Raw genomic sequence first — 13,904 nt, 5'->3', positions numbered from 1 at the left:
TAATTTTACGTCTCTTCCAAATTCACATTAGTTAAATTTGGTTCCTATCTAGGTTTTTGACTAGTTTTTTGTCAGAATCCACCGCGTGTCTTGCACATGATCATTCTTTTAGAAGCAAAAATGTCAAATTACATTTAACATAATCTAATTTATAGTCCCTCACATTTTATCAAAATGAATTTTTTCGCCTCTCACATTTCACAAAATGAATTTTTTCATTTCCCACTTTTCACAAAATAAATTTTTTCATCCCTAATTAATCATGTGTATGAATAGTTTTTTTTTTAAATCCATGTATATATTTATTTGATTTCACCTAAACAGTACGAATAACATGTAATATATCTCTATTTGATTTCACGTACAACTAAAATTAGCTTGTTCATGTGAAACCAAATAAAGATATATTACATGTTATTCGTATTGTTGAGGTGAAAATCAAATAGACATATAAATGGGGTTTCAAAAACAAAAAAAAATTATTTGTACACATGATCAATGAGAGATGAAAAAAATTTTATTTTGTGAAATGTAAGAAACGTTTTGAATGATTTTCATAATAATAATTCAAAAGTCATTTCTGTTCCTATAGAAATAGGGAAAAAATGTCAATATTTTCGTAATGTCAAATACAAGTTAGAATGTTGGTGTAAATAACCCGCTACAAAACCACAATGGAACCACCACATGCTGTTGTTTTAGAGTATGATACAAACAAGGTGATGGAGAGTTATGCTATGGATGCACATAACTTGTTTCTAATTTTTGGGTCCGTGATTTCGGCCTATATTTTTGTCTATAGATGTAATTTATTCAAAAAATTTTGGCTCTGTTTGGATTCACACTTTATTGAAAACAATTTTTTCATCTACAATGCTACAGTAATACACAAATAAAAACAACTCCAAAAATATCCAAACAATATATCAAAAATAATTCCAAATATACAAAAAAATACATAACTACCCATCACTCTCCACCACTATGGCCACTACCTTACCGCCACCACCCCCACACCCACGATCCTCTCTCTCCGCTCTCCTCTCTCTCTCCGCAGATCTTTCCTCCCTCTCTCCTCCTCCTCCTCCTCCTTTATTCCTCTTCCTCTTTCTCCTTCTCCTTCCTCCTTTCCCTTTCCCCGCCCCCCAATTTCCTTTCCCTCGACTGACCGCAACCTTCTTAGTCACGATCAAATCTGATCGCGACCAAGACGGTCGTGGTTAGAGTGGTGGCTAAAGTCGCAGCCACCACCCGCGAGCAGGAGAGGGGTTTGGGGTTGGGGGGAGGGAGGGGAGGGGGGAGAAGGGAGAGGAAAGAGGGAGGAGGGAGGAGGGGGAGGAGTAGGAGGAGTGGGAGGAAATAGAGGTGAGAAGGAGAGGAAGAGAAAGGGAGGAAAAGGGAGGAGATAGTGGTGGGTCGTGTAAAATTTTTAAAAAAATATCCCAAAAAAATTGTAAATTATAAAAATACTCAAAAATATATTTTAAAAGTATCTCTAAAAACAATCCAAAAAACATCTACAGTAAAATTTTTTCATATACACAACTACAGTAAAATTTTTTGAAAAACACCTCCAAAAACAGCTAATCTAATTTAACCCTTTTTATACTGGTCTTGCCGTTGTTGCTCTATAGATTTTGGCCTTTTTGGTCTTTTTATTGCGAATACTATTTTTAGTGGTTGGGCGCGGCCTGCTTCATATGTCTGCCCAGATTTCTTTGGGTGTCTCAAATTTTTTGCGAAATCTTTTTGGGTTTGCCGCCTTATGTTAACCCACTATGTCTTCGTTTGAGACACAAGAAAAATACCACTATATCCATCCACATATAGCAAAAAACATATGATACGCAAACAAAACAGCAACTTTAGCTGCCAAATTATTCTTCACAAGTTAAATAGTATCAACAACAAACAATAATACACCTCAAATTATACAAAAATCAACACAACCTAGAATAATACACCTCAAATTATAGTATCATACACACTAAGAAATCCTTCAATTAATCCGCTCTCACAACTTTCACTAGCATAAAATTAATCAGAACCAATAATCAAATCACAAATAAGCAAAATCATAAATATGCTACTGTAAACAATAAAAATACCAAAAAAATTAAAAATGCGAAATAATTAACCACTCTACCAATAGAAAAACATATCAAAATCATAATCATTCAAAATAATACAAAATATGACAAATTCATACTACATTATAAAAATTATATTACAAATCTTTACACGTGTTCCAATATAAAATACATGTACATATAATTAATAAAGAAACGGAGGAGGGTTGGACTGAATGATCAGATGAGAGAAATGGTAAGTAGGAGATTTTGAATCCAAGATCTCCTACTTATAAATAATAATAATAATACAATCTATCATACCTCAAAATACACCAAAAAAAAAAAAAACATACGATATGGGCACCAGTGACACCGCGGGGACCAATGTCTAGCATTTGTGAAAAATGTGATCCGTTTCACGACTTGACCTTGAGTGGACAATTACAAATTGGATGTGGATCTCTTTGAATGATAGTTTGTTAGAGTGTTTAAGAATAATTTTTTATTATCAAGTGGTTGAAAAATGTGTTTGGATATTCTTAAAAGAGTTAATGTTAATCTATTACTGATATTATACACTATCATACTTAAATATATAACACACACGTAATATTTAGATTTTAAATTCAAATTCAAATTAATTATCATATATCCAAACATGACAATACTATATACCTGGTTAAGATTGCGAGTTTTCGTTGAAAAAAAAAAATTTCGACATATTTTTCGACCAGTTTTTACTTCACAATTCAAGTGGAGCCTGGTCTTTCCCAAAAACATATATAATTTTGCAAAATTGCTCTGTGCAAGTGGAGGCTTTCTGGTTGGGGTCATTCGGGCTACGTGTAAGCCAAGTTGTCTAAACTATTTGGATTAGTAAGCCAATTTTTTTTTTTTTTGTCAAATTAGTAAGCCAATTAATTAATACTGAAATAGACGAAACTTCGTGAAATCTTCCTTAGACCCTTTCACTATATCCGGCTTGACTGCCACTTTTACGTAACTTTAGAATCTGCTCTCTTGTTTCAAGATTTTTCAAGACCAAGTGTGAAACCGAAGACTTTTTTTTTTTTTTTTTTGAGGTTGAAACCGAAGACTTCGGTTTGATAAAGATAATTGCATAGATTAATCTTGTAAGCTTTACGCGTATACATTAACATTTTTTTGGATGCATTAATAAGAGGAGCGAGAGGTTTTTAATGATGATTTTGTGTACTTCTAAAATTCCCTCCTTATTTCTTTTTTCAAGTTACAATAAAAATATAGGGATAATTTCGGAAACCTCCCCTGAGGTTTCTGACACTTGCACTGAGACCCCCTGAAGTTCTCAAAATTTCACTGACCTCCCTTGCTTTGGAGTTTTTGGTAACAAAGCAGTCCAAATCATATTACAATATTATTTTCATGTGTGAGAAGGTATTTTTATTCCATGGCTGCCCTTTTGCTCCTTGTATTAGTAGAAGATTGAAAGAAGAATAAATGATTTGAACTGATTACTAAAGTTGAGGGGGTGTAAGTGCAATAAAAAAATTGTAAGCACCAGATGTGCCATGCAACAGTTATTTGGCAGATTTTGCAACGGCTAGCTGCAAATTGCAACGGCCAGATTTTTGCACATTCAGTAGCAATAGCGTATAAAGCAAAGCAACTTAACTACCTCTGATTCAAGCTATTATCATTCTTTGCTGCTGATTTGGAGTGATAACAAAGTGAATTTGGTGTGCTGCAATTAGAGCTCTCAGCACATTGGCCATCCAGTCATGACAGAAACCAACTTCTTGGCCATCCAGTCAGATGTGGCCTCAGCACATTGGGGGCGCTTGCTGCCGGAGCAATTTACTACCATTTTTAGCTCTTCAAAATCCAAGTAAATTCTATTATGTCCAGATTCTTTTGAGCCTTTTTTTTCAGGCCAAAAAATTTAGCAATAAGGAGAGATGGCAGCACAAAAGAGAATCGAAGCAATATTAGAGAGGCTGTTTCCGGAATCTCCGACCACCGCTACCACCAAATCCAAGCCTAATAATAGCGATAATAATCATCTATATAATAACGGCTCCTCTGCTTCCACCACCACCAGGTCTTCTTCTTCAGCTTTCCTCGTTAATTCTCTTTATATAACTCTTTCACAATTTTTTTATCAACGGCTTCTCATTGCTCTTTTATGTACTCTTTTTTTTTTCTTTTGGTTGAAAGTGAACTTTAGCTGCTGAAGTTGTCACTTCGTTGTTTTCTCTGTATTTTAATTTTTCTTGTTTGGATTTCGAAGTTATTGTGAACTGAAATGTTGATGCATAAGCTATAAGGCTGAAATACTAGTTACTAATATTGTATGATTTTGGCTGATAACTGAAATGTTGATGCATAAGCTATAAAGCCGAAATATTAATTATTAATATTGTATAACTTTGGTTGATTTTTTCTTGTTTGTAGAGTATGATACTGTGTTTGAGTGGTTAAAATAGAAGTTTCTACCTGAAATACCAAAATGTACCTTTAAAGGGAGTGTTTTGTGTGTGTTTGTTGTGTGCGTGCATGTATTTCAAAAAAAAATTTTTTTTGCTTCACCCTTGGTGTGTATCTGCCTATATCTACAAGAATTGGATAGCTCCGAGCAAGGAAATTGATCTTGCATTTCTTTTGTGTGCTTGTGTTTGTCAATAAGAATTGGAATGCTACAACCAGAGAGAGTGAAACTTGTTGCCAATGATTTTTTTTTTTTTTTACAATATTGGTTAAAACAGTAGTGCTGATGGAGTTCGGTGGTTGAAAGGCAAGAAACGGCCGAATGTATTCTCTGCATTGGGCATACTTGGTTCAAAATCAAGGTTAAATCCAACTGAGGAAATGCAGGTGTCATCAGGTTCAAGTGGTTCAGTACAAGCTCCATCTTGCAGACCATGGGACCGTGATGATCTATTTAGGAGGTTGTCTACTTTCAAGTCCATGACTTGGTTTGCTAAACCACAGGTACAAATCTCAGAGCCTGCTCTCTGCAATGGGAATTTTTTTTTTTTTTTTTGTTGGATGGTTGGTTCTAAATTGCAAGAGTTAATTCTTTTCTTGTCAAATATCAATCATGGGCATTGGCTGTTAAAGTTTTGTCTAAATTTTCCTGATCCAATTTATAACTCCAATTCTAGTACACAAAATTTTTTGGATAGTTGAGAATTGATAAAACTTTCATGAGATATCCACAAGAAGATCAATGAGGCGTGGCAACATTTCACTGTTACAGCATAAAGTAATCTTGCCTATTTTAATGAGATGCTAGAAGCTCCATAAGCTGATCCACTTTGCCATATAATTATAGCATCATTTGTCAAAATTGTTTCAACCTGGATGTTTGCCTTTAGTGGCCATTGTGGTGCTCATAACATCATACATTCTGGCACCCATTTTTCTCCATATTCATGAAACCAGAAATTTATATTTTGTAAAACTCCATCACTCCCACATCACCGATATATACACCACATTTAGAATCCACTGTGGTTCATCTTTTCAAAGAGACTTGTCCAGAATATAGTCTCTTGTGAGAATATAAGTATCATCATGCTCATGATATTGAAATCGAGTTTGTTGGCTGCTATAAATCAGTTTTTCAGTTCTTATATTTTTTAGAAAAAAAAAATTCTCTCCCATTTTTTCGTAAGCACTAAATGAGAGCCTCAGTTTCTCAGCGACATTAAGTATTCTATCATAATTGAAAGTGCAGACATGTATTGCCAGCCTTCATGCCAAGAGCTCAGGATGGAGAGGCTCACTAAAATTTTCCTCTATGGTATTGAAAAGCTCACTAAATTGCCGGCGGACTTTGAGGGGAACAGAAGATGGAAACACAGAAAGCATGTGCAGTCCCAAAGCATGCTTCTCTTAATTAATATTTCTGCCAAACTCTAAACCAAACTCTAAGGACAAATTGGTCATTTCAATGCTCTGCATGTCAGCAATGGACCCCAATACTCTGCCAGGGGAGCTAGGTGAAATTTTTAAAACCTGGAGGGGTCTCAGTGCAAGTGTCAGAAACCTCAGGGGAGGTTTGTGAAATTATCCCAAAAATATAAGCACGCAAAACCCTTCTTATTTTCATGTTGGATTAAGAAACAAGTAGATGTGGCAATTTGTCCCAAATCCCAATGAGTTACCCATGCCCATGGGGACTTTGGGCGGGATGGATACTGAAATTTGATATTGGGTTTAAAATGGGACAAATCCCAATTGTACCCATTAATTGATGGGAAATCTTGGAAAATACTTGGGTACCCATTGGGCTCAAATAGCAATGGCTCCGTTTGGATTAGTTATTTTTGGGGAGTGTTTTTGAAATATTTTATTGTAGTAGTGTATATGAAAAATTTTTACTATAAATTTTTTTTTTGAAATATTTGATATACTAATATGGATGGGATATTTTTTGAATTATTGTATATTACTGTAATATTGTATTTGAAAAACTTATTTTTTGAAAAAATAGCCAATGAGTCAGATTCAAAAATTATATTTAACAATTTTTATAGTCATACCAACGAATATAATCTAGTAGTCTTCCTAGTCATTATCCACTAGAATTTCCAGCATTTCAATCAGTTTAGACCTGTCATCCTTGGACAATGATGAAGATAAATATTCAACACCCTAAGTACCTTGACCATCTTGATATATGTTGGAATATGGTTGTATATCTATTTTTTCCTTTATTTGCTAATCCAATTTTTGGTGGGAATCCTGAGTATAAAGTACTTGCATGTTTATTTAATAAAACTAAAAGAAATTTAATAAATCAAAAATATTAAATTTATATAAAAAATAAAAAATGAATTAAAGAAAAAAAAATGTAGAAAATAGATTTGGGTATTGGGCGGGATCAATCTAAACACATCTCAAAGTGATCCCGCCCAAGTTAGTTCCAAAACACATATGGGTAAGGTTGAACCCAAATCAATATGACTCGGTTCCATCTCAAACCCAATCAAATCCCGCCCATCCCGCCCATTTTGCCACCTCTAGAAACAAGAGGTCAACAATGACAATGATTTTTTTAATATAATATTTTTACACTTGGTCCTATCTTAGGGGATTGGAGTAGTAAGATAGGGATGGGCCCAATTAAACTATTAAGAATTCGGAGGGAATTAAATTACTTTCAAAAGTCATTTCAAGAAATTTTGAACAGAAAATATGATCAAGGAGTTTCGAATTCCTTACCTACACCTAAGGAGAGACTTTTTTTCTCTCCTTGATGGCCAACTAAATTAGCTCAATTGGTTAATAATGATTTTATGTACTTCTGACATTTCACCCCTTTTTTTAACAACAATATCAAACATCTCTAACCACATAAGGCGCGGAAGGCCTTGCTACAGTGATTCCGCTGGTTATTTTGTAATTTGAGCGTTGATTTTGTCTTCATTTGTCTTTGTAGGTGTGATGGCAGTCATTGTGGGGTCATCTCTGTTTCATGCTTGTCGGCTACAGGTTCTAAATTTTGGTCGCCTTATTCCAATTTTACCCTTTTACACTGGTTTCGTTGTTGTTTCTCTGCAGATTTTGGCCTTTTCCGTCTTTTTATTGCAAGTAGTGGTTGGCCCGTTGCCGGGAAAATGCCGGTTTTCATCCCTAAACTTTGGGGTAAGGACACATTTCGTCCCTCAACTTTTGGCCTCAACACATTTGATGTCTGAATTAATAATTTTTGACCAATGTTATCCTTAAACGGCTATTTTGCCAATTTTTAAACGGACCGTTAAGTATTCTTTTTTTCTTTGTCTGAACAAAAACAAAATCAGGTAAGTATCCAGCTGTCTCCACTTTCCCTTCTACGAAACCAACCTGAACTTGATTTGCTCTCTTCTAACCTTTTTCTTTCACTTCGGCAACAACCAAATCGCATTCCTCCAAGACTAAAGAAGATCGAAGAAGCTGACCTGCTGCCCTGTGATTAAAGTAAGAAAGTGGAGAAATATGTCGGTGCGAAAGAAAGAGTTGGAAAATTGTGCACCCCCAAATTATGGTAAGCTGTCCAGGTTTAGTATTTGTTAATTAAAGCTTTAATGATGAAAAGTTTGACCTTTTTTGGCATTGCATGTAGATGTGGTCTGGTTATGATGTTTTATTGACTTCGTTTGGGTCCAGCGACAAAGTTTGACATTTTTTTTTGAATATGATACATATGGGTCATTTTCCGCTGTTTTGTGGATGTCATCTTGTTAATGTTTGGTCGACATTGTTTGAAAAGATTAATTTTTTTAATGGTTAGAACATCTATGCTTGAATAATAAACTTGTGGTCCCTTTTGGATGGTTATGTTATAATAAAAAGTATGATTCTGTTAAACTTGTGGTCCCTTTTATTGACTTCGTTTGGGTCCAGCTACAAAGTTTGACATTTTTTTTTGAATATGATACATATGGGCCATTTTTCCCTGTTTTGTAGATGTAATCTTGTTAATGTTTGATCGACATTGTTTGAAAAGTTTAATTTTTTTAATGGTTAGAACATATGGTTTATCCGATTCTGTTAGAATATGAAAGTTGTGGTTTGTTTACTTATTCAGTATTTGATATATACAATTTTTTTTAATTATCAGAACAAGGTAGCTCACTGATTACACTAAGATGTCACTGTGGGGGGTTGATTTTTTACACTCCTCAACCACATTATAAGGGTGGAGATGTATGTGTCCTTGATTACGTTGAGAGTATAGGTTTGAGTATTTTTGAAGTGGATAGATTGATTGAGGCTGCTGGTGTCTTTGGTCACAAAGTGTACTATGGTTGGGAGAACAATAGCTTTAAAAGGATAGACAATAGTAGAGAATTAAATGGATATATTCAGAGGACTGCTGGTTCAATTAAGGAAATTATCTTGTACGTTGAAGTCTCATTCCATGAAATTCTGGTTCACCAACTTGGCTATGATCCTTATGAGGTTGATGAGAATGAAAAAAGTCCTAGTAATGGTAAAGATAAAACTGCAAATGATGACCATGAAAGGGGAGGGAATGATAACAATGAAGCTGATTCATCCAGTGAGTCTTTCTTCTCAGCGTTAGATTCTGATTATAATCAAAGTGAAGAAGATGATGCTGATTTCGATGGTAACATAGATAAAAATGCTGAATGGTTGGGGTGTAGAGCACTATAAGGAATTGCAAACTAATTCGGCAAAACAAGGACAGGTTGAGGCTGATTTGGTTCAACCTGAAGATGATGATGTAGCCCCTGATTCTGAATCAGATTTTGAGAGTGTACATGGGTCTGATGATGAAAATGGTAGTAATAGGTTTGTTGTGTTCAATCCCAAGCACATGGATAATCCAAAATTGGAATTAAAGATGTATTTTAGTACCATCAAAGAGTGCAAGTTAGCTATTACGAACTACAGTGTGAGACAGGGGAGGCCTTGTAAATTTGTGAAGCAGGATTTGGTTAGATTGAGGGCAAAATGCAGAAATGAAGGCTGTAATTGGCAGATCTATGCTAAAAAATTGGGTGGGGAAGGAAGTGTGCAAATTAGGACATTTGAGGACATTCACAAATGTGGCTTTACTTATGAAAATCCACTTGTAAATTCTAGATGGGTTGGTAGAAAGTATTGTGAGGAGTTTAGATCCAATCCTAAGGTAGATATGGAGCATTTTAGAAAAACAGTGATGAAGGAAAACAAATGCTCCTTCTCAAAAAAAACAAACATATAGGGCTAGAAAAAAGGTTTTGGACATTATTCATGGTAGTGAAAGTGACCAATACAGCAAGTTAGGAGCTTACATGCATGAAATTCAGAAATCTAATCCTGGTAACTCTATCATATTAAAGACTGTGGATGGCACTCCAAAAGGGCAGCAAAGGTTCCAAAGACTTTATATGTGTTTTCATGGAGTGAAACAAGGCTTTTTAGGTGGGTGTAGGCCATTGATTGGGGTAGATGGCACATTTTTGAAAGGAACAGTAGGGGGGATTCTATTAATTGCTGTTGGACTAGATGCTAATAATAGCATTTTTCCAGTTGCATATGCTGCAGTTGAGGGTGAAAACAAGGAATCCTGGACATGGTTCTTCAAGTTGCTTAAAGAGGATTTGAAAATTGAGAGAGATTATGAATGGACTATCATGAGTGACAAGCAAAAGGGACTAATTCAAGCTTGTAGTCATGTTTTTCCAAATGCAGCCCATAGGTTCTGTGTAAAGCACTTACACAACAACTTTTCTACTTCTGGGTTCAAAGGTGAAGCTCTAAGGAGAGCATTGTGGGCTGCTGCAAAGGCAACTACACCAGCAGAATTTGGCAGGAAAATGGAAGACATGGCAGCAATTGACTTGGATGCTGCCAAATGGTTTGATGATAAACCACCATCTCAATGGAGCAGAGCATACTTTAGCACCCATTCGAAGTGTGATGTCCTATTGAATAATATTTGTGAGTGTTTCAACAGTAAAATTTTGGATGCTAGAGAGAAGCCAATCATTGAAATGCTGGAAATACTAAGGTTGTATATGATGCAAAGAATGCAGCAGAATAGAGACATTGCTAGACAGAAATGGAAAGACTCTCTGTATTGTCCTAGAATCATTGAGAGAGTACAAAAAAGAATGGATAAGGCAACACAGTGTTTTCCTTTCAAGTCAAATGATGACTTGTATGAAGTTTCCAACTCATATGGTGATCATTATGCTGTGAATATTAAAGAGTACACTTGTTCATGTAGGAGATGGGAGCTGACAGGAATTCCTTGTCCCCATGCAATTGCTGCACTTTGGTTAGCTAAAAAGGATCCCATGTTATATCTATCCAACTGGTATACAGTTGAGACATACCTAAAATGCTATGAAGGAGCTATTTGTCCAATGAATGGGGAAGGAAATTGGGAGAAGACTGATGTTGATGGTCCAAAACCCCCTTTATATGGTAAAACAGCTGGAAGACCTAAAAAACAAAGGAGAAGGACTGCTGATGAGGACCAGCAAGAAAAGGAAAAAAAGGCCAAGAAAATGAGTAGAGTGGGGCAGGTAATAAGATGCAAATACTGTCTGCAAAAAGGTCACAACGTGAGATCTTGTAAGCTTAAAAAGGCTGAAAACAATGCCTCAGGATCTGGTATACAGAGCAATGAAGCTGCCAATAATGCAAGATCTGATGAAGTTGACAGTGGAGACTGCAATGAAGCTAATTGCACTGAGGTTCTGGTTACATGTACTCCCCAAATATTTGACAAGAATCCAAATAATAAGTCTGCCAAAAGAACAGTAAGCCTTTCATTACAACTTTTTTTATGTTACAGTTTCATTTTCTCATCTTCTATTCAATAGTTTATAAAAATTGAGTCACTGATTGATGTTTTCCTTTCTTTTGCAGAAAAGACCACATGCAAAAAGTAGAGTTCAAGATGGGTCAATGCATGATGCAACAGAGTTTGCAAATTCAACTGTGAGTTTGGTACATGTTTACCACAGCAACTAAGTTTATCTTATCATAGTATTTTCTAATTATTTATTTGGATGGTGTAGGGGACTAATCATTTGGAAGATGTTCCTATTACAAGTTCTGTCCCACCGTCTCCTAATTTATATGAAGTTTTCGGTCTAAAAAGATCTCAAGTGAAATACAGCCAACCACTACATTCAAGAAAAGAGCAAGAGAAAGTGCAGATGCCTGTCAAAGCCAAATCTGTCCACATGGAAGTTGCTGCTGCTGCTACCAAACGAGTTGCTGGTTCTTCAAGAATGAAGGGGAAAAACAAACTACTATAAATGTTCATAGTAGATGCCTTGCATGGATCTTTTATTTTGATGTAGATTATGGACTGAAGTTGACAGTAGGAATTGTCCTTTTTTGATGCTGATATCTTATTTTGGTGGTGGTCACCTTTTTGTTTATGGTGGTGGTCACCTTTTTGTTTATGGTGGTGATCCTTTCTCTCGTTTAAGGATCAGATATTGCTATTTTTACTCTTTCATCAGCTGAAAAAACTGACAAAATGTTGAGAGTATATTTTGAGTATTTGCTCACTTTAATTATGTGTTTGGAGTATTTTGAGTATTTTAAGGATCAGATATTGCCATTTTTGTCATGTTTGGTTTTGCGTATATATTGATATAAATTAATGGTCTATAACTTAATTACACATTTTCTTAATAGTAATTTTTCTCCCTTTTGAGATATGAGATTCATGTTTTCTTGCTTTCTCTTGTTCAAGGGCTTTTAATCAAGAGCCCTTGATTTAGTGATGACAAATTCTACAGGTCAAACGTATTGAACTTGAGAAACTAAGTAATATAATATGGAAGAAAAGAAAAACTCTAGTACCCCAAGTAAATGACAAAACGTTAACTCATTACATATAGTGGTTAAGTTTAAGACTAAATGTACATAATGATACACAGATAATTAATAACCTTCACATTCTAGTGTCATAATTAGTGGCTGTTGAAACCAACAACATTCACTCTTGAGCTTGGATGCTTTTCTTTGGCTTTATCTCTTCGCACACACACACACAAGGAACAAGCAGTCCTACAGGATCATCTTCATCTGGTCGTGCCATCATTCTACTCAGGATTATCTTCGTCAAGAAATCTACAAAAAAAACTACAAAGCCTCATCATAATCATCTCATTCTGTTTTATCATCCTTGTTTCTCTGATCATAAGCACCATAATCTTATTCCATCCAATGCTAGTTCTACTGCTGCTAATCCAATCAAAAACAGTACAAAAACCAAAATGAACAGATTTAGCAGCTCCAATTCAATAACTCACTCCAAGCTTAGCACTAACTTTCGCTCCATTGCATGTCCAGTCTTTTTCATAATAATAGACATAATCAGCAGCATAGCCAATAGTATGATGATGCCAATCAATATTTTTTCGCTTCTACGGCTTTTTGCAATTGTTTCTTCCATCCGATTCACCCTTCTTAACAAACCTGGTATAATCATCCTTCCTCTTGTACAAATTGGTTCATCATGCCATTCAAAATATTTACACCTATCAGGTCTCTACAAATATAAACCCATTCAGAAACATCAGCAAAGCACAATTAATTTGGGCCAAAAGAGTAATAAAAATAAAAATTTTCTTACAGGCCATCTTGAACAACCATAGAACCGTCTCCCAGGATTATTATCCCGCCATGATGTTGCCATTTTTGCCCGCAATCCACAGCCACAGAGCCGGGTGTTGTTGTTTGATGTTGATAATGATGACGATGACGACTCAAGACTTCTCGATCTCATTTTATGGAAATGCAGCCACAACACTGGCTGTTGCCTTATGCTAGTTTCTTCTCGATTTGTTGATAGAATTTGATTTGGAAGAGGGGGTTTACTCTCGGAGAAATTTGCAAACAAAGCTTAGTCTTGGACAAAAGCGATTTGGTTGTTGCCGAAGTGAAAGAAAAGGGTTAGAAGAGAGCAAATCAAGTTCAGGTTGGTTTCGTAGAAGGGAAAGTGGAGACAGCTGGATACTTACCTGATTTTGTTTTTGTTCAGACAAAGAAAAAAAGAATACTTAACTATCCGTTTAAAAATTGGCAAAATAGCCGTTTAAGGATAACATTGGTCAAAAATTATTAATTCAGACATCAAATGTGTTGAGGCCAAAAGTTGAGGGACGAAATGTGTCCTTACCCCAAAGTTTAGGGATGAAAACTGGCATTTTCCCCCTGTTGCCTGCTGCACATGCCTGCCCAGATTTCTTGCACCTCTCACGGTTTTTGCGAAATCTTTTATGGTCTGCCGTATTATGTTGGTTCATTGTGTTTGGATTTCAAAAACAAAAAAAATGCTACTGTATCCATCCATAGCTACTATATCCATCCATATATAGCAAAAAA

At 35.5% G+C, this 13,904-nt stretch overlaps 1 protein-coding gene across 2 annotated transcripts; it reads left to right on the top strand.

Annotated features, from left to right (window-relative positions):
- Positions 1-7,853: 7,853 nt before the first annotated feature.
- LOC140012546 (uncharacterized) lies at positions 7,854-12,060 on the top strand. 2 transcript variants are annotated; one of them, XM_072060708.1, is made up of 4 exons: positions 7,854-8,085; positions 10,080-11,317; positions 11,427-11,498; positions 11,579-12,060. In XM_072060708.1, the coding sequence occupies exons 1-4, from the start codon at positions 8,037-8,039 to the stop codon at positions 11,819-11,821; spliced, it is 1,602 nt and encodes a 533-aa protein (XP_071916809.1). In that variant the 5' UTR covers positions 7,854-8,036; the 3' UTR covers positions 11,822-12,060. The 2 variants fall into 2 exon arrangements, with proteins under 2 accessions (XP_071916809.1, XP_071916808.1); XM_072060707.1 differs by having other exon boundaries at positions 8,662-11,317.
- Positions 12,061-13,904: the final 1,844 nt, after the last annotated feature.

This window comes from Coffea arabica, chromosome 8e (assembly GCF_036785885.1).
Source record: "Coffea arabica cultivar ET-39 chromosome 8e, Coffea Arabica ET-39 HiFi, whole genome shotgun sequence".
Taxonomy (NCBI): Eukaryota; Viridiplantae; Streptophyta; class Magnoliopsida; order Gentianales; family Rubiaceae; genus Coffea; species Coffea arabica.
Note: the sequence above shows the minus strand (reverse complement) of the source record. Positions and strands in the feature narration are given on the sequence as shown.

Coding starts and splice junctions, on each gene's coding strand:
- LOC140012546 (XM_072060707.1), top strand. CDS start 9,842: ATGCATGAAATTCAGAAATCTAATCCTGGTAACTCTATCATATTAAAG. Junction 11,318..11,426: donor ATAAGTCTGCCAAAAGAACA/GTAAGCCTTTCA, acceptor TTTCTTTTGCAG/AAAAGACCACATGCAAAAAG. Junction 11,499..11,578: donor CAGAGTTTGCAAATTCAACT/GTGAGTTTGGTA, acceptor TGGATGGTGTAG/GGGACTAATCATTTGGAAGA.